Raw genomic sequence first — 21605 nt, forward strand, 5'->3', positions numbered from 1 at the left:
CAGACCATTAAACAAAATAATGAAAAATACACCACAATGTTAGTATGTTCACTTTAAACACTGTACAACCTACTACTGTTAAAAAAATTGTCACGTCTTCAGAATATTCAGAATATAAAGGTTAAGATGTGTTAAAGAAAACAGACGAATGGGTCAAATGCAGGCAACAATGTGTGTGTGTTTGTTGTGCCATAAAGGAGGGAGTCGTAAAATATTGCAACAGCAACTGGTGTGTGTGTGTGTGTGTGTGTGTGTGTGTGTGTGTGTGTGTGTGTGTGTGTGTGTGTGTGTGTGTGCAGAAACAACTGTGCCTTGGCACCTGTCTCCCTCAATCCAGGGGACAGATGAAGTTTAAACTGCACGGACAGCTCGGACAACAGCTTGACAAAATCTCCACCACCACCCACTGCGCACGCGACGCGACGCGACGCGACGCGACGCACGTTTGAAATACAACATGACACCGTGCGCAGTCAGCAAGGAGAAAGCTGGCGGTGCCCGTCGTACATTGCGCGTCAACACAAGGCGGCGCGGAAGCAGCAGTTGCTACCTCGTGTCGGCGCGCGTGTGCTCTCCTCCTGCCACCTCGCCCGACGCCCACCCTTAGGCCCGAAGAAGACCAGAGAGCACAGGACATGCTAGAACAGCGCCGGAGAGCAGCTCGCATCCTCAGGCTGTCTCTCAGCTAAAGTAGCACAGACACGCCCACCATATGGTAAGAGCAGCCTAGCACAACATCAACTGTATAAACATTATAATCTGCAGCGTTCTGCAACTATTTTAACACAGCTATGTTGTTACTCTGCGCGCCGTGTGCAAGCGCACGGTTTTTCTCTGTGAATCGTCTCCACTGCAGTAAGACGAGGACAAAATAAAAAAAATTTAAAAAGACATTACCATCCACAGTGATCTCAGATAATTGGGTGCAAAGAGTTAAAATGGTAAAGGAGCAGAGCTGCAGAGACAAGCCCTGTTGTTAGCCCGAGACCCTGCCAACTATCTGACAAAGGCCTCACCTGGGCCAAGACACAGCAAACCGGAGCAGGCCGTACTATAAACAGCACACCAATTACTGCTGCGTCGAGCCAAACCAAACTAATGTAAAAACAAAAAAACATGAACATAATCGCGCTTCTTTTACTAGTTCTGCCTCGCAAGGCTCAACATGTGCACGTAGTAGAAGAAGCGGTGCTCGAGAAGCACACTTACCGGTTGCATAGCTGGGTAGTACAGCCCCATCATTGTCTGATCGAGAGGAACAACTGCTGACCAGCTCTCCACTTTCCCGTCCCTTCTCCTCTCTGCCTCTTGTTCGCCTCCTATTCCTCCTCTCCCGTGTCTGTGCTCTAGGACCATGAGCCGACGATGGCTTCACTCCACGTCTGTCTCGCACATTCAAATTCTCCCTCGTTCACTCCCCCTCTTCCTCCTCCTTCCCCCTTTCGCCGGCGTCTCTTCTTCTGCTTCTTCAGCACGCAAATCCTAGTCCGCCTGTCACTCTCTGCCTCCCTTTTCTTCGTCTCCCCGGCTCTGCTGCTCTGATCCCCCTCGGGCCTTTCTGTCTCTGTCCTCCTGCCAGCCCGAGTCTCTTCTCTCCTCCTCGCTCTCTTCTCTTTGCTCTGCGTCTGTCATTCACACACTCGCCTTACACGTCCTGCTGCTCCCCGGCTTCCTCTTGTTCCCGCCCCCCTTTTAAAACTTTACCTCCCTTTCAGCCTCAATCCCTCCTATCCATCAAAGCATCCATCCCTCCATGTAGCCATCTAACCCTGTGCCTGCGTGGAGTCAGAAAAGCTGTTGTTGCTGCCTCCTCAAACCCCTAGAGAGAGACGAGAAACAGGAAAAGGAAGAAGACGCTGTCTTCTATCCACGCACTGGCTGCCTGAGAGCACAGAACACGAATGCGACCCCCACTGCATTGCAGATTTTTTTTGATGATTTATTTATTGCGTGGCAGCCTGTCAGCTCCAAAAAAGCAGTGGTAGGCCAGCCGGTAGACAGCTAGGTAGCTAGCTGCGTGGGAAGGCTCCGAGATCACCATCTCTCTGCTGCAGCTGCCTTCTTCACACAGATGGAAGAAGCACAAAACTGAGGGGAGCGCCAGCCCCGATCCCAGTTATCTAAACCTCAACCCCAACGTGAAGCTGCACCTCGCTGCATTGCACCTTTTTCCTTCTGGCTCGGGCACAGTTCCGTCACTTCCCAACACAGTATTGTTAGGAGGCGCTTAATTTGCTGAGATGGGAGTGCAGTTCCCCGCACTGCATTTTCATATGGGAGGGACTGAACTCTGCGGAAAAAAAGCCCTGATGCCAAGTATTCAGACATCTGCTGAGTCTGGCTAGAACTGGGTCCAGCGGGATGGAGGGAGGGGAAGATAAGTGATTGGAGGTGGTGGTGGTGGGGGGGTGGGTGGGGGCTGGATTGGGGAAAAGGAGGCAAACCAAAAGGAGCCCGGCTGGAGTGGAGGGGCAGGCACAGAGGGGCAGTGGATGCGAAGGAGAGATAACGGGATCAGGAGATAAATGGATAAAGGGCTGGGTGGAAAAAAAAAGAGGCAGGGATGACAGGATTAGAGCTGTAAGTGAGGAGGATGAGAGGATGAATAGGGGATGATCTGAGGATTAAGTACACAGACTGAACGCGGCGATAAACGCACGCAGCCGCACACAAACACATGCACATAATGTACACACAGATGTGCTCTGATCATAGTCATACGGCTGCACCTTGGCTGGGAAACGAACACCGAGGGACTCAAACAAAGGCCCGTGTCCATCCAACACTCATCAGCTAATCCAAACAAAAGGCCTCATTCTTCAAACACAGTATCTACAGATCACATCAATACCCCGAGCTCAACTATTCTATCGTAAGAATCCAGAACATTTTCAGGAGAATTACAATTACTTGTGTGAAGGTTACGACCTGCAGCTCAACTTCAGCTACTGTCAAATCTGAGGCCTTTGTGTGTGTGTGTGTGTGTGTGTGTGTGTGTGTGTGTGTGTGTGTGTGTGTGTGTGTGTGTGTGTGTGTGTGTGTTCTTAACCCTGATCATTTCTGTGACCTAAACAGCAGGAGACTAACATGCACGACCCTCAAGGGTAAGCGTGGCCCTGGACGCATCTGCACACATTTACACCGCACACAGACGCAGCAGCAGGGACCCACAGGAGCCTGTCGCCGTTTAACACACTCGTACCGACAGCAGCAGACCTGCAGGCAGTTCAAACGTGCATAAATATTATAAGACCGGAGCATTACCAAGACAAATGTACTGCAGCGACGAACAAGCCAATCTTGCTAAGCTAGGCTTGGCTAACTCCATTTGCATGCTAACCAGCAGCTAGTGTGCTGGAGACTCCTAATACGTGTGCTCAAGGGCAGAATATATTAGCAGGAATGACTTTTAAATCATTTATAAAACAAATGCAGGGGTTGGTGCTGAATTTAACAGATGACAAGAGGAGTTCAGACATGCTGCAGAGCACGGGGTGTTCTCTACCCAGGTGTTTGTCTTACAGGCAGATGAACCCAGGCAGGGGAGAGCCAAGACGGGAATATAAGTCTGGTCTAACTATGGGACTGACAACTTTATGATTTTGTGGCCTGCAGGCAAGACATCTTAAATAACTTCCATATCTGTTTCACCTCTGCCTCATCCTCTTCTTCCCGTCTTGCCTTTAATCTCTCGCAAGATCTTTATTTTTTGCTGCCAGGTCAACACCAGACCAGAAATAACTCAACACTGGTCACAAGGGGAGGGAGAAATTGAAATCTAAATAAAATTAAGTTGAAACCTTCTTACGGCGCCGCCCTCACGCACTCTCCGCCAGCTGCATTCCCAAGAAAGGAGATAGCAGAGTGGATTGGAGGAAGGAAAAAAAAAAACCGAACAGACGAGAGGGGACGGGGTCTGCGAGAAGCTCCCATGTCGGGATGTGGGGATGGGAGGCTGGGGGCGAACAGGCTCGCAGACCAACACTCCCCTCCTGTGGCACCGCCAGAGAGCTGCACATCCCAAACCCGGAGACACACACACACACACACACACACACACACACACACACACACACACACACACACACACACACACACACACACACACACACACACACACACACACACACACACACACACACAGGAGTGCTGAGCTGGTTTGAGCCGCTCAGTGTGCTCTGCTGCTTGGAGGTAGATAAGAAAATAGTCAGCGACCCTGCCGCTGCGGCGCGCACATAAGGCACTCATTACTGAGAGCAATATGCACGGAGAGGCGCTTAGAATGAGAAAGAAACAGAGAAACTAAGCGAGGCATAAAGAGAGAGTGTGAAAGGATGGGACCAGGCTTGTGAAAAAGCCCTGCACGCAGAGCTTAGCTTGAAGAAGGTGATAGCATAATTCCTCACTGCTTTCTGAAGGGTCACATCTTTGAAAGAGAAGCTCAGTCGCTACCAGTTCCTCTGCCATCAGATGCCATTTATGGGCTACCGAAGACTCTGGGAGAGGAGCTCCATACAGTGCATCCGGAAAGTATCCACAGCGCTTCACTTTTTCCACATTTTGTTATGTTACAGCCTTTTTCCAAAATGGATTAAATTCATTTCCCCCCCCCCAAAGTTCTACACACAATACCCCATAATGACAAAGTGAAAAAAAATGTGTTTACAATTTTTGCAAATCTATTAAAAATAAAGAACGAAAATATCACACGTACACAAGTATTCACAGCTATTTTCAGATCTCTCCAGAGATGTTCAATCAGGTTCAAGTCTGGGCTCTGCCTGGGCCTCTCAAAGACATTCACAGAGTTGTCCCGAAGCCACTCCTTTGTTATCTTGGCTGTGTGCTTCGGGTCGTTGTCCTGTTGGAAGATGAACCTTCGCCCCAGTCTGAGGTCCAGAGCGCTCTGGAGCAGGTTTTCATCAATGATGTCTCTGTACATTGCTGCATTCATCTTTCCCTCCATCCTGACTAGTCTCTCAGTTCCTGCCGCTGAAAAACGTCCCCACAGCATGATGCTGCCACCACCATGCTTCACCGTAGAGATGGTATTGGCCAGGTGATGAGCGGTGCCTGGTTTCCTCCAGACATGACGCTTGGCATTCAGGCCAAAGAGTTCAATCTTTGTTTCATAAGACCAGAGAATTTAGTTTCTCATGGTCTGACAGTCCTTCAGGTTCCTTTTGGTAAACTCCAGGTGGGCTGTCATGTGCCTTTTACTGAGGAGTGGCTTCCGTCTGGCCACTCTACCATACAGGCCTGCTTGGTGGAGTGCTGCAGAGATGGTTGTCCTTCTGGAAGGTTCTCCTCTTTTCACAGAGCAACGCTGGAGCTCTGTCAGAGTGACCATCGGGTTCTTGGTCACCTCCCTGACTAAGGCCCTTCTCCCCCGATCGCTCAGTTTGGCCGGGCGGCCGACTCTAGGAAGAGTCCTGGTGGTTCCAAACTTCTTCCATTTATGGATGATGGAGGCCACTGTGCTCATTGGGACCTTCAGTGCTGCAGACATTTTTCTGTACCCTTCCCCTGATCTGTGCCTCGATACAATCCTGTCTCTGAGGTCTACAGACAATTCTTTGGACTTCATGGCTTGGTTTGTGCTCTGACATGCACTGTCAACTGTGGGACCTTATATAGACGGTGTGTGTCTTTCCAAATCATGTCCAATCAACTGAATTTACCACAGGTGGACTCCAATCAAGTTGTAAAAACATCTCAAGGTTGATCAGTGGAAACAGGATGCACCTGAGCTCAATTTTGAGTGTCATGGCAAAGGCTGTGAATACTTATGTACATGTGATTTTTTTTGTTTTGTTATTTTTAATAGATTTGCAAAAATGTCAAAAAAAAAACTGTTTTCACGTTATCATTATGGGGTACTGCGTATAGAATTTTGAGGATTGAGTGAATACTTTCCAGATGCACTGTAGCTGTCCAGGTAGTAATGTAGCCGTACAATAAACCAATCGGGCTATAGGAGAAGACGGACAACACCAGGCGCCGCCGTCCGAGGAGAAATTAAAGTTGGTTTCTAAAATTATGTAAATTATGCAGACCAGACTATCAAAATTGCCACTAGCCTTAAAGAAACACCACACCGTTTCATTCATTTACATTTATCTTCTTTTATGTCCCATGAACAAGCTGCACTCGATTACCTGGACTTCACAAAGTCTGTTCTATTTCTCATCTCAATTCAAAGCAGCTGGATGTAACGTACATCCAGTGACTCATGGATTCTCTCTTTTTACATTTATTTCTTTTTTTAAATTATTGTTCGAGATTTGCAAGCAGTCACTAATCTCTTACCTGACTGTGAGGTGGGTATCCATGGAAACCAGGGTTTAAAGGCTCATTGTTCTGCAAGAGACAACAGGAGGGATGAGAGCAGTGTAAGTGGCTGGGCTTTTGAAAATGAGTGGATGCAGCATGATGGTCCAAAACTTGTGCATGTAAAACATCTCATTTGAAATATATATATATATATATATATATACACACACACACATATATATATTTAAAGCAGGAGGATTGTAAAGCTGGATTTATTTCAATATTTTATGCTCACAACCTGTTTCGACAATGTCAAAGCACAGTGCATTTCAAACATTAAATAACACCCAAACATTATTAAAGTACTGTTGTTTTCCAGTGGTCGGGATTATGCAAAAACAATGATGCTCAGTAACAGAACAAAGTTTGTACAAGGACAGAAGTCCCAGAGGAAAAAGACTGAGGAGCGAATAAAGTTAACAGTTAACAGTCTGCCTGGACGCCATAACTGGTGAACCATCGCTGCAGCTTACCAAAGCGTTCATACTCAGCTGTACTAACCAATCAAAATCCACGAGCAGAGGGGGAGCCCCCCATTTCTCATCGACCCCGCTCAGAAACCAGTGTTGTGGTTAATTGCTCCGTAATTACTTTTAATTAGATTATTTCTGTCTCTTTCACTTTCTTTTCTCTGCAGCTATTATTTTCTGCTCCGTGCCGTTTTGCCCCGGCAATGGAAGCCATTGTTTGTGGCAGAGCCAAGGTGAGGAGGAGGAGGAGGAGGAGGAGGAGGAGGAGGAGGCTAAAGAAAGGACAGAAAGACGAAGAGGGGGGCCTGGAACAATGGGGAAAGTTAACCAAACGATGATATTTTGACAGCAGTTGAGAGAGAGATGACTCCGGCGCTGTCTAGCCTGCTGGCACGCCTCGCTGAGAAAACATGACCGCCGAGCGAGCCTCATGCGTCTTCTCTCAAGGAGGAGGAGCCGAGGCATGAGGCTCGCTAGGCAAGGAGGGAAAGGGGGGAGGGGAGGAGGAGAAGGAGAAGGGGGAAGTACAGAGGGGGCAAAAGAAACATGTGCGTGTGTTGGTGGATGCGGTCCGGTATTTAGAACGGCTGATGTTTTCATTACATTTAATCAGCGAAATACTTCGCCTGAATGCGCTCCTCCATTCAGCAAGCAGCTTGAGTGTGGGCTGTACGATGACGCCAAAATGAGAGGGGGCAGATTTGGCTTGTGAAGAGTGTCAACAGAGTTAACCTCCTGGCCCTGACTTCCAGCTGCCTGCTGCGGGAAATCACTTCCTGATAGCATTCAACCAGCCAATCAAGGGACGCAGCGCGCCGCGGTGACAGCAGATTGACACATGGTTTGTATAAACGGACAAACAGCTCTTGATACAGATGAGCTGGCTCATGCAGTGCAACTCTCCGTCAGACTGGGACTCGGGAGATATGCGGGCTAAGGCCAAACACAGATGTGGTGGTGATGCATGGACGGATGAAGAAGAGGAAGAGTTGTCTAGACAGAAGGGGCTACAGGGAAGCCAAAGGGGAGTATGATGTTAAATACAAATTTTTTTTTTTTTAAATGGGCCAGATGTAAAGACTAGGAATGAGAAAGTGTTTTCTTTTGATGCACGAGCAGTAAACTCTTAACTGTGTGTGTGTGTGTGTGTGTGTGTGTGTGTGTGTGTGTGTGTGTGTGTGTGTGTGTGTGTGTGTGTGTGTGTGTGTGTGTGTGTCCAGACCCGGGCCCGTCCTCCCTTTTCCCCCTGTCTAAAACAGCCCTTTCTTTGTCTTCTCTCTCCACTTCCTGTTTCATCTGGAACCAATTTCCCCCTCGTGCCTCTTCCCCAGGGGGAACGCTCTCCTTGGTGCGCCGCATTTACTGGACGGGCTTACATTGAGCGACGTATACTGAATGTTTAGAAAGCTGCTGGTGCAGTATAAGGAGGCTGTTCAGGGCAGAATCTCAAGTCTACAGAGCCCCGGGCGATGTCAGCGGGAACAAGAAAACTCTTCCCATTTTAAAAGGAAAAGAAACTGCAGTGCAGTTTAATCAGGACTGAACTGCCTTCGTAGTTTCAGCGCATCAAAAAACACCAAAAAAAACCGAAGGTCAACACTGCATCGGTGCTGTATGTTTCAGCGCTGGTCATTTAGTCGCATTACCGCAAAACACAAACGATTACGGGGGATAGAAATGTTGAGAATTGGTGTTTGTGTCACATTTACAGTCAGAGTAAGGGTGTAGCCCGCCACCGAGCTGGAGCAATGAAAACTGGGAGGAAACCTGGAACGCCAGAGAGAACTAAAACCAAAATTATCCCCGACCATCAAATGGCAGAGTCACTGCCTGCTCCTCTACAGCAAACAGAGAGGAAACAAGAAAGAGAAGGAGGAGGAGGAGGAGGAGTTGATGTAGAAGAACCGGAGGAAGGAGGGGGAGAGAGGGAGAGAGAGAGAGAGAGAGAGAGAGAGAGAGAGAGGGGGAGTTTTAGCAACATCTGGAATCAATCTGTCTGCATGAGGAGAGAGGGGGAGGGAGAGAGAGAGAGAGGAGGGGGGGATTGATGGATCAGTGGCGGGGTGGGGAGAGGGGGAGACGGGGGCGGGGGGGAGAGAGAAAAGAAAGAACTATAAGAAAATAAGAGCAGAGGCAGGAGGAGGAGGAATGTGGGTAAATAAGACGGTCGAAGCCAAGAAAGGGGAGAGAAATATAAAGCAGGAGAACATTTGCAAAACGGAGACAATGAGTCATAAGCGAAGAATGCCATGTGATTTATATTTTGTGAAAGGGGTGGGGGAGGGGACCGGGGGTCTGAACTTGATACCTAGGTTTCAGACTCCTTTACTGGCGCAAGAGCGCGCGCGCACACACACACACACACACACACACACACACGATCCCTTTTCCATACGCTTTGAAGCGTTTTGCCCGTCTGCATGTCGAGAAAAGTGGACAAAAGGCACTCGCACGTATGACCGAGGTACTTTTTTTTTTCTTTCTTTTTTTTAAATAAGTGACAAATTAAAGTGTCGTGCTGCAAGTGAGCATGTCCAGGTTTAAGGCTGCGGTTTCGTGCTGCACTTTTCTTAAGTTTCCATTTCGTTAATTCCATATAGTTTGTGAGCGAGTTGGAGGCTTTGAAGGCGTCGGCCAGCTGACTGTGAAGGTTTCAGCCTGCACTGGCAGCCATCAGCAAACACACACACACACACATATATATATAAACACACTCTTCCACTCCCTGTCCCCCCTCGCTGACTCCACAGAGGACAGAACTTAAGGGCGTCTCTCTTGTTTATTTTCTCTCCCTCCAACTTGCTATTTTAGGAGAAGGAAAGAAGTTGGGGAGTTGCTGGAGCAAACGGGCGAGGAGAGGAGCAGGGGAAGTAAAAGGAACAGCCGTGGTGAGGGAAGGCAAAATGACATGAGGTCAACAGATGGAGAGGGGGGGAGGGAGACGGAGGGAGGAGGGGAGCCGGGTAATTAAGCGGGTCGCTCCAGGCTTCCAGTGGTCCCAAACAGAACAGCCTGAGGAGGTGGATTGGCTTTATGGTCGTATATCACCAAATTTAAGGGGGAAAAAAAACAAAACAAAACAGAGCCTGCTACCACCAACACATCATTACGCAAAAGACCAAAATCCTTAAATGTACAATCAACTTTTTGTGGCATCCTGTCTGGAGGGTGTAACGAAGATCTGGCAGGGACAACATTTCCCCTGTTCAAAGGAGCTCCAGCAGCTTCGCATGCATTTAAAATCATCTCACTTAAAAGGTCCCATATTTTACACTTTTCCAGTGTTGTATTTGCAGTCCTGACGAGGGGGAAATTGATTCCAGATGAAACAGGAAGTGGAACGAGAAAACAAAGAAAGGGCTGTTTTAGACAGGGGGAAAAGGGAGGACGGGCCCCGGGTCAGAACGGACACACGCACACGCACACGCACACACACACACACACACACACACACACAGTTAAGAGTTCACTGCTTGTGCATCAAAAGAAAAGACTTTCTCATTCCTCCACAAGATATTTTGTGGCTTTAAGCATCAAAAACCTCAATAAAGATTTCAATCTACTTTCATAAACTTGTATCTCTGAAGTTCAGCTCAACCGGCCGTTTTGTTTCTGATTCTTTAAGGCATTTTGGTATCGGTGACCCTCCGATTGGTCGACTCTTTCCCGAGTGAAGCACACCCAGGCCAACCACAGATTTTCTTTGGTCTGGTTTCTTTGCTAGCTCCATGACAGACTGAGAGGCTTGGTAGTTCGTTCCAGATAAAAAGGTTGGACCGTCAAGCAGTGCAGTGGGTAGACATAAGCGCGAGTCTGTGACATCACAAACTTAGGAAAGTCTAAACGGCACAGTTGCTGAACACAAAACTCTAAGCATTTCTCCGTGGACATATTTGGAGACTTTAATTGTATAATACAGGACATTCAAGATCGAGCTATAATATATCGACTCCATTGTACAACCACATGAGAGATATGAAAACTACCGAGAATAAGCTGTGAAAATTTCAATCTTCCATCGAGGCATATCTCCAAATGGTCTTTGGCAGTCGTTGGCGCAATGGTTTTGGCAAACTTACAACTCTGTGAAGTCAACAAAACCCAACTCGAGGAAAAAACTGGAGCTCAACGGTACACACTCTGAGAAGATCAACGTCACACCATGTAGTGCAGAAACTGAAGCAGAAGTACGAAACACAACAGGACAGAAAGTGATGTATGATGCTGATGTTGCTCCAACAGGTATATCAAAAATGATGACATTAAAAATGATAAATGACTGGAGGTATAGTTGGTATGTGGGGACATAAGGACAAAGACAACTGCCAGGAAGGCCAGAAGGACAAGAAGAAACTGCAAGTTTCCTGTTGAACTTTGTCTTTTTCAGAGCTTGCGGACCAAAATGTTCCCACAAAGCTCCCCATGTTTCTGTGTGCAGTTACAGTTAATGTTGGGTTGGTTTTTTTGTGTGTGAGAGCACGAGTCTTAGACACCTCTCATATGACCCAGATAGACATTTTTTCCAATCCGACAATAACAACAAAAATAAAAACGTGGCTCGAGGGCATTTACTGGGTGGATTGATCGATGAGCGTTTCCTCTGTGAGCTGCTAATAACAACAGATGACCTGCAGTTATACAGGTGCTGATGTGTGTGTGGATTCCTGCTGTAGCAGACATTCAACTCTGCTGGGGCTTCATTGTTTTGTACATTTGACTGGTGCAAGTAATGATTGCTGGGCAGAAGTCCAATTTGTGATTTAAGGAACGAGAAAAACGTTCAACAGCGTTAAGACCATTTCTGAGTTGTCAAATACACAATGCTGTACGACCGAGGTCTTAACACGGGCAGGTTTTTTGTGCGATTAGTTTTCTGGTCAATATATTTTTGAAAACGGTGGGTTTTTTTTTTTTAACGAGTACTTTCACACAGAACGCAAATATTACGAGGAGAAAAAGTGACTTATTTTCTTTTTCAGAAGGAGGCGTCAACCAATCACATTGTGTGGAGGTGGAATGGACCTCGTTAAAAGTGCTGATGAGCATGTTGATTGATTGTGTCTCCATCCACCCACTGTTATATACCAAAGGTCAGAAAAATGATAAAGACCACAATCTTGAAAACAACACATGGAACATCTAAAAAAAACCTGTGGAGTTTGTGTAGTTTACTTTTGGATGTAGTACAGTTGGTGGTAAACAGGCAGGTTCGGCTAATGAACCAAAATCTCTTCTTTTTTAATCCAGTGAAAAGAAGCAGGACATCATTTTTTTTTTCTTTTTAAAGAATGATCGGTTGCAAACCTATTCAAGCGTTTCTTTGAGCATCTGTTCGCACCGCAGTCGGTATGACTAGCGTTGACGCAGGAGAGTATTTTTCATTTTCATGTCATTTATTTGTGTGTAAAGGCTTTAACATCATACAACATATCCACCGCATGTTGTGGCAGCACTTCAGGTGTCAAATGTTCAAACCCATTACTGAACCAGTCAGTGCTGGTAGCGTAACCACTGAACACCTTGGCGTCAAAGCACAATTCAATTTTATGATGCATTCATTCAATTAATTTTTACAAATCACATCCCACTAATAGGCACCAATTAGGCTCTTTAATTTGTCTGTTTCAGATACCAACACAAATACTTGGAATCATGTGGTCTGTACCAAGTAAAAATGTCAGTGAAACTTCCTGCAAAAAATGAATCATGAACTAACTTGTTTGAGTTAAATAAAACAAGTTACATTGCAACTTGTTTTATTCACTTGATTTCGTTATTTCACAGTTTCTCTTCACATTAAGTTAAAATGTACGTTCTTTTTTGGTCCTGTAAATTCCACCAGCTTATCAAGGCCAAACCTTTCGTCCACCGTTGACACACATTATGTTACAATGCCAAACAAATCAAACCTTGAAATAAAAGCAACACACAATTATTTTAGTTTCTGATTTCATGCTGTATCAGATGATGATGTCTGAGATCATGAAGTACTTGGTCCTCAGAATAAGACATGGTTGAGCTGAGAAAAAGAAAACTTTTCGGATTTGGGTATAATTCATGACTGAATTTTCATTATCCATAACACTGATACAGCTATGACAATACCGTGGCAGCTCATCACAGATGACCCCATGTAAGGGAAACACTGAATTGACATTTCGCTCTGTGAGTGGGTGGAGACGAGAGCACATGTGACAGTTTGGGGGCAGCCTTGGGGAGGAGGCATGCGGGGTGGGGGTGGGGGGGAGCAATGATGACCATAAAGGGAGAGTTAATATGCGAGTCCATGTTAAGGACTTTACAAGAGTAATGGCAGAGAGAAAACGAGTGAGCGAGAGACATCTCAAATCTATTCTGTGATTTTTATGAATGGGGCCTTTTCTCTTTTATGCTTCGGTCTAATTACTCCTTTATTCTTTGGCAACACTGCTGTTGCACTTACGCCAAGAAAGGAAGGTGAACTGAATTCAAGAGAGAGAGGGGAGGGCGGGGGGAGGGGGGGGAGGGTGGGGAATGAGTTGAGCAACTCTGTCTGGGGAATTTTTAGCTTATCATTGCCAGTTCAAAAGTCAAGGGTGACTCCGCTGTGCTATTGCTCAAAGTTTAACAGCAATCATTAAACAGCGGTGGAGAGCCTCCTTTCAGACCGGGTAGGACTGAGTTTATCTCCTGTAACACATCGTATCACACATACAGGCTGAACACACAACCTGACCCACAACTGACCCGCCTCCCGGTCAAACTCTTTCTCTGATGTGGATATGTCAATATTTCAGGCTGCTTACTTCAGGCTGGCAACAGATAATTCTCATCAACAATTAATCTTCAGATTATGTATTCAATAATATTCTTCTGTGCCAAGTATAAAAATTTTTTTTTTAAAAAACATTGAAAAAAAGATCATCAGAATTTTTTCAATGAAATTTAGTATCCAATACTAGATAACAAAAAAGCCGCAATGGGGGAGCGGGAACTAATTGAGGTTTGGCATTGTTTGTCAAAAAATGACAAACAAGAAATCAGTAATCAAAATAAATGCAGATACATTTTCTGTTGATTTACCAATGCCTAAATAATATTTTCAAATCTTTTTTAGGCATGTCTTTAGTTTCAACTGAAAATATGCAACTTTTTAAACATCATTTTTATCACCATACATGTGTAAAATTTAATAAAAATATTGAAAAGCTAGCGCGGATCATGAACAGCACCCAAAAGCCGAACGCGCCCTCAGAGTCGCTGACACAAAACAGCCGGTTCTCAAAAGATCTCCAAACAGAAGCTTGAGGGAGAAAATGTTGAAAAAGCACAAAAGAAATCCTTCTTATGAAGATCAAGACTGCAAATAAAACACCATGAAAGTCTGATATAAGGGAGATGTAATTTAAAATGTTGTAGTGGACAGATCTGCAGTTTTCTTCTATGCTTGTTTTCCAAAACAACCCAACCGGGATTGTTTTCATTAGCAACCAATACGACAGACTACATTTCTCATTGAGCTCCTGAGCAAAGAAAAATGCAACTGCAGGTGTAAGCAAGGCTCAATGTAATGAATGCTGCTTGTGGTTAATATTTCTGAAACCGGAACTGCCCACTATTGGCAATAACCTATATCTGTGATCTGCTCTTTCATACTGCCCAACCCCCCGGACCCATCCCTTTGCTTTGGCCCATTACAGCGATCAGTCTGGTTAATGCCTTCTCTTAAATGAGCTTTGATCTCGTTAGCGCGACACAAAGCCTCTTTACTGCCAACGATAGGACAAATCGGCTCTCCAAAAACAGAGCGAGGGACAGTTAGAAACTGTACTCCCACTACATCCGAGTGGGCCGCAGCACTGCCTCCGGGGAAAACAGCAACAGAGTACAGGAAAAAAAATTAAAAAAATAAAGAGAGAGCGAGAGAGACGTGAAGGGTTAAACAAACACGAGAGGAAAACAAGACAAGACACATGGCGAGCTGGAGAAAAAAAACAAGATGGATACATCAAAATAGATTTGAGTGTTGAGGAGATGGTCTGAGAAATGGTGAGATAATCAAAGATGGCAGAGGGGGAGACGGGACAGCAGAGAGAACCAGTGAAGAGAGAGGGGGTGGGGGTGGTGGATGGGGGGAAGGGGGGTCTGACTCGCTGCTACACTGAACGCCAGCGAACCAGGAGTCAATTAGCAATCTGGAAATATGCCGGGGGGAAGCAGGAGGGAGACAAATCAGAGGGCAGCAAAAAAAAAAAAAAAAAGAAGAGGAGGAGGGGGGTTGGGGGGGGAAGGTCTGCAGTTTGTAAGAGGCAGAGCGGGGGAGGAGAGCAGGAGCAACAAAAGAGGAGGCTGCACTCTCATTTATTATTACAGTGCTGATTTACAGTCAGCCTGAGAAGGTCAGCAGTCGCCTCGTGCTCGCTCGCAGTGGGAATCCGACAGTCATTGTTGGACGCATTTAGTCACAGGAGCATCCACGGCATGACGATACTCAACCACCAGGATCGAACTGCCGATGTGTGTGTGTGTGTGTGTAAAAATATATATTTTATATGCATGTTTATATGATATTTACCCTTTGCATAAAGTATCCCTAAGCAACTCATCTTCATTCAGGCCCCATCCTCCCGCTTATCTCTCCCCCAACTGATCATGTTGCGCCTGCCATCCATCACTTCCCCCTCATGAACCCTGATGGGTGCAAGCTAATACTGCTGATTTTCTTTCTCTCCCTCTCCCTCTCTCCTTGCCTCCATCCTTTATCCCCCCACCAACATCTCGCGATCCCAGTCCCATCTATCGGAGTCCCTTTTCCCTCTCCGGCAATCCACCCGCATATTGTGTCCATTTAAAACCCCACGCTTTGCTTTTCTTTGTCCTCCTCCAGTCCCAGACACACACACACACACACACACACACACACACACACACACACACACACACACACACACACACACACACACACACACACACACACACACTTTCAATCCACCTCTCTTTCTCTCCCTCCATCAATCTATCCACTCATCCTCAGGTCACATCTCTGCTTCTGTCCACTCTATTTCCATAACCCCCCCCCCCCACACACACACACACACACTCAACCCCACCCTTCAACCCCACCCCTGAGTGCCCAGCAATCAATACAACTGATGGGAAAAGAGAATCCTCTCTGTGCCACGCTGCTCATTGTCCCATCATGTTAGCCGGCGGGCTATAACCTTTCCCCATCACCAGCGTCCCTCCTCTGTGAAGCGTCACCGGGCTCCACAGCGTTACACGGGACCTATTTGTCTTTGCAGCAGGTCAGCCTCACTGCCAATTAAAGTATTTTACCAGTTCCCCTTCACCAGTTCTCCAGGATTCAATTACCTCCAGGTGACCTCAAGCCACATCCGCCTGCCCTTCGACTACTGTTACTGCTGCTGCCCTGGACTAAAAAAAAAAAAAAACCAGCCGTCAGCTAAAATTTCCCTTTGTACTAGTAGATCGGGGGCACTTCAAAGCATACGCGTGTAGGCGTAAAAGAGTGATGCGTAGCGTACGTGTTTGTGAAAGAGAAAGACAGAGAAATAAACAGCAGTGCATCCACGGAGAGGTGCACGCCGCCGTGTGTCGGCGGTCCTCTAGCTGACTGCAACATGCACAGATTAGTCCGGAGAGGCTGCTGATGCTGCTTCAGCAGTCGAGTCATGAGAGCAGGGAAGACCCATGTTAAGGAGCCCCCCCCCCTTTTTTTTGCTCCTTCTGCCTCCAGCAAAAAGCTCTGTTCTTTGTCTTTCACTAGGGTGACCCCTCCCCCAATCCCTGTCTGCCTCTCTCTTTTAACACCTAGCGACAATCAGGGAGGGTGGATGGTGGGGTGGGGGGGGGAGGAGTAATGGCACATGCTGTGTGTATGGAGGATTTGTGGTGACTCACTAAAAATGATCATCACAGGTCTGAGTAATTTCATCCATACAACAACAACACACAAAAAAAAACCACCACACTGGGCATTGAAACATGTGACAAAGCCGTGGTTTACTCTCCGTGAGGAAGGCATGATGAATGTCTCTGATCTTTGCTGTCGAGCTGTCTGTCATAGCAATGGAGCCTGTATCATATTACCTTTGTCTGGCTTGGTCATGCTCCCTCACTGAGCAGCTCCAGGAGCTCAGACAGTATTTCAACAAGGCCCCCCCCCCCACACACACACACACACACTTTTTATTTTTTCTTTCTAACATATACAACTCTTAATTTAAAGCATTTTTCTATTTGTTGCACTGCTGCTCGATTATGTTGATGAGAGAAAAGAGGGCCTGTCAAAAACATCATCATCATCATCATCCCCTGCTGATGCTGAGGAGCAAATGTTTGGGTTTTTTTTTAGTTGTTTTTTTGTGGGGGATTTTTTTTTCCTCCTGGAAAATTTAAAAAAAAAAAAAAAAAAAGGAAGGCAGATAATAAGATTACAAACCCGAGATGAAAACAAAAACATGTGAGGAAAAAAAAAAAAAAAGGGATTCCTTTGTGTTTTCATTCTTACCTGTCCAATGTCACCAACAACACCCCCGGTCCCGTCTATCCTCGGTCTTTTGCACTCCGCCACGGCCAAGTCGGGGAGGACAGCGGCTGTCTGCGCGTCAGGCTCCGGGTCTCCACGCTTCATGCCCCGGACTACCGCCGGACCCCCGGCCGCGTTCGCATGCGGTCCGGCGGCCGTTTCGATGTCCCTTTCCCGGTCCATTATCCCCCGACTAACGGGGAGCATTATAGATGCAACGTCGGTCGACATTAACATTGGACGGCAGCAGTCACTAGTCAAAAAGTCTTTTTTATATATATATATATATATATATATATATATATATTGTGTGTGTGTGTGTGTGTGTGTGTGTGTGTGTGTGTGTGTGTCGTTCAAGCTTTGTCCTCGTGGATTTGTCCGCAGCTGGATGTCCAACAGCGGATTCGTCTTCTCCAAAAAGACGCGTGGACGGAAAATATTAAACAGATTTTTTTTTTCATCAATATTAAGAAACTCGCGGTGTTTATTGTTTTAACTTCGCGTTAGCTCCGTGAGGCAGAACATGATGACCGTATCAGGCACACGAAAAAAAGAAAAAAAGAAAAAAGTACCATTCACTACAGCTCTTTTTTTTTTCTTTTTTTTTTTAAACACCCAGAAAAGTAAAACGACTCCAAAAACGGGGACTTATTAAAAAAAAAAAAAAATTAAAGATCACAACGTCCGACTCTCGGATGCCTGACGAGCTAATTAGCCCGCTAACATTAGCTAGCCAGCTAGCATTACATTCCGCTAGCTGCCTTTATAAACGCGGCTCGGAGAGCTGCACGCTCCCGCTGCCGAGGACACGAATGGTCGCAAATTAGCTACGCGTATTTTTTTTTTTTTTTAATATTCCTCCTCGTAACCGGGGCCAAGCCGCGATCCTCTCTCTTTCTCCTCTTGCCGCTAAATATAGGGTTGTTGTTTTTTTTTGTTGTTGTTGTTGTTTTGTTGGTTTTTTTTTTTGCGCTTGAAAGTCCTGTGCGGTTCCCTACCGGCCGTCCTCTTGATTCCGGTCCCCCCTTCTTGTCCGCTCCCTCGCCGCGGTCTGGTCCCTGGTCCCTGGTCCTGCTGCGGATGAGGAAAAAGTCTCTCGGCTTTAACCGACGAACACGGTTTTCCTCCGACGCGTAAAAAAACAAAAAAAAAACACACACAAAAAAAAGAAAGAGTGAGAAGCGGTGGAGAAGGAGGAGGCGCTGATCCGCGGTCGGATTTATCTTCCCGGACCTGACGGGGAGAGACGGGACGGAGAGGGAAGGTGGGCTGGTCTGAAGTCTGCGTTTCTTCCTCGGTCTCCTTCTCCTCCTTTCTCCCCCCCACCACCACCACCACCGCCTCTTATCTCCTCCACCTCTACCTTCACTCAATTGTTTTTTTTTTATTGTTTTTTTTTATCCGATTTAATATGAAGATGGTATTATTTTGTCACTCCTAACCGTGGCAAAAATAATAATAATAATAATTGCGGATAAATCTCCTTTAATAGGCTATCGGAGAAAAATGACATACATAAAAGAATAATTAAATAAACTATTTGAAAATAATTGTTTTGTTTGTTGTTGTTGTTTTTTTACAAAAGTCATCAAGTAAAATATAAAATAAAGACCAGATTTTACTCCAGAATACCCGACGATTTTCATAGGCCTATATTTAATAGTGTTACAGTAATAGGCTGTAGAGTTGTAAATGCAGTTATTATGGTGAGGCGGATGCACATATGCTCTTCAGCGTAACAAAATTAGTCTCTAATATGAACAAAAAGACAGTGGATTCTCCCTTTTTTTTTTTTTTTTTTTTTTTTTTATTCATATGACGTATGTTCACGAGTATGTAAATTCATCAGTTCTTCGAGACATCTTTAAACATATTCGCTTTATAAATTGAACTATATTCACAGTTTATGTGTATTTTTGATGCACGGTCGAATAAAAATATCCAATCAAATCCCATAATAGTCAAACGTTTCCAGCACGGAAATAAAATACAAATCAAAAATAAATCAAAAGATCCCCAAGTTGGCCCCTGCAGTCCCCGAGTTTCATTTTTTGATGATATGCAGTACAGTCATGTTTTTTAATGCTTTTGCGCCACCTAGTGGCCACCTAATGGCGGAGCATCCGAGGGGAAACGTTTCCATCTGGACTCTTGTGAATTTGATGTCATACAATTCATTTAAAAAGCAACATCAATCAAATATGGCTGCAGTTTACAGTGGCAAAGCTGGAATAACTGAGAAGAGGGATACACCAAAAAAGAGAAATTGCTGCTTGCTGTCACACACACACACACACACACACACACACACACACACACACACACACACACACACACACACACACACACACACACACACACACACACACACACACACACACACACACACACAACCTGCACTGATTCCTCTCTTCACCTGTCTGCCTCAGAACAGATGACTGCAGTCACCTCTGACCAACCGACCGTGTGTAAACGTGTGTGTGATCGTGCGTGTGTGTGTGTGTGTGTGTGAGCTGTTGAGAGAGTAGTTTATTGCGTGTGCTTCCTCCCCTCCATCTCTGTGACTCAGTCTATCAACCTCCTTTCTTTCTCCTGCTACCTGTTTCCCTGCCACCCACTGAACCTGCAATGATGGACGGCGGCGAGGTCACATCACTTCTCACCGCCGCCTGTTTCAGAGCCTCTGAGAGCCAGAAAGAGGCCATTACTCTCTTAATGCAGCCACAGACCTCACAGGTTATGAAAAGATATGGCATGTGAAAAATGCACAATGGTGAAATTTAAAAAAAATTATATCTTATTATATATTCCTGTATATTATTTGTATAATTTCTGCCTCTGCTTTTATCATAATGGCTGTGTTCACCTGAGCAGATGGGGAAGGGCAGTGGTGAATGTATGGTATTTCTTTTACTATACTTAAGTACTTGTATTTTAGTTGTATTTTAACTAGTATTTCTATTTTATATAGCTTTCCACTTCTATTCACATACTTATAGACAAATAGGCCAACTTTTTACTCCATTTATTTTACTTTATTATTATTATTATTATTATTATTATTATTATTATTCCATTCTATTTCACATACAAAATCAAGACTGTTTTCTGTCCTGGCTCCTAAATGGTGGAATGAGCTCCCCACCGACATCAGGACAGCAGAAACTCTGTACATCTTCCGCCGCAAACTAAAAACACACTTCTTCAGACTTTACCTTGAACAGTAGCCCTTAAAATGACACTTACTGATAGAACTTTGTAGTTTGGCTTTCTTGAAGAAATTGTATTTTCTTGATTCTTGTTGTTCTGGGTTGTGTAACCTCATGGTTGAAATGCACTTATTGTAAGTCGCTTTGGATAAAAGTGTCAGCTAAATGAAATGTAATGTAATGTAACATTCATACTTTGACTATGAATCCATAAACACAATAGTAAAACACTGACAGTAGTAGGTTACTTACATTTTTCATAAGAGGGTACATTTTGCCCTTTATACTTACATGGTTGTGAATGTGAGACTTTCACTAGAGTGTTTTTTTTTCTTAATAATAATAATAATGGGTAAAGGATTTTAATACTTCCTGCACAGCTGGTGGGAGGAGAGGCCAACGTTTAACCAGCGCATTCCCTGTCCTTTGTTCCTCTTCTTCTTGGTTTCCAAGTTTCAATTTCAAGAATCAAAACTGACCTCTATAATGGTTAAATATAGATTATTTTTACATTACATTTAGCTGACGCTTTTGTCCAAAGCGACATACAATAAGTGCATTTCAACCATGAGGGGACAAAACCCAGAACAACAGGAATCAAGAAAATACAATTTCTTCAAGAAAGCCAAACTACAAAGTGCTATGAGTAAGTGCCATTTTAAGTGCTACTAAAGTCCTACTGTTCAAGGTAGGTTAGGTTAGGTTAGGTAATTACTTTATTAATCCCCGAGGGGATTTTTTTTTTTTTTATTTTTTTAAGTAGAATCGGAAGAGGTGTGTTTTTAGTTGTTATCCGTATGATGAACAACTTTTTTTTTTTTTTTTACTATCTAGGCTAAAGTTTGCAGATGTATAAGAACAAGACACACAGTGGCACTATTTTTGTTTAAGAATTCCTTTTATATTTGTGCCAAATCAGATCAAACATCAGGACTTGTATTCATTGAGCGTGTACACACACAAAAATGCACACTACAAACATCTGAACCTAGCGCACTTCCTAAGCTTTCGTTTCCCTAAGTTTCCTTTTCTGTAAACTACCGCTACGTCCTCATGTGTCCTCAT

At 45.0% G+C, this 21605-nt stretch overlaps 1 protein-coding gene across 4 annotated transcripts in view; it reads right to left on the minus strand.

Moving 5' to 3' along the window:
- LOC138622451 (RNA binding protein fox-1 homolog 2-like) overlaps nucleotides 1–18628 on the minus strand; it is a 50491-nt gene extending 31863 nt beyond the window's left edge. Inside the window, exons 1-3 of one of the 4 annotated variants that reach the window (XM_069701266.1) lie at nucleotides 18330–18627; nucleotides 17314–17524; nucleotides 6310–6360 (exon numbers count right to left, since the gene is read on the minus strand). In XM_069701266.1, coding sequence (XP_069557367.1) covers nucleotides 6310–6360; nucleotides 17314–17514 — 252 coding nt within the window. In that variant the 5' untranslated portion in view covers nucleotides 17515–17524; nucleotides 18330–18627. Of the gene's footprint in view, nucleotides 1–1209; nucleotides 1930–6309; nucleotides 6361–17313 lie in introns of those variants that run through there. The other 3 variants (XM_069701264.1, XM_069701263.1, XM_069701267.1) reach the window with 3 other exon arrangements.
- Nucleotides 18629–21605: the final 2977 nt, after the last annotated feature.

Source organism: Brachyistius frenatus, unplaced genomic scaffold (genome assembly GCF_029030835.1).
Source record: "Brachyistius frenatus isolate BFR_SWC_R1_liver_20210118 unplaced genomic scaffold, ASM2903083v1 Contig_36, whole genome shotgun sequence".
Taxonomy (NCBI): Eukaryota; Metazoa; Chordata; class Actinopteri; family Embiotocidae; genus Brachyistius; species Brachyistius frenatus.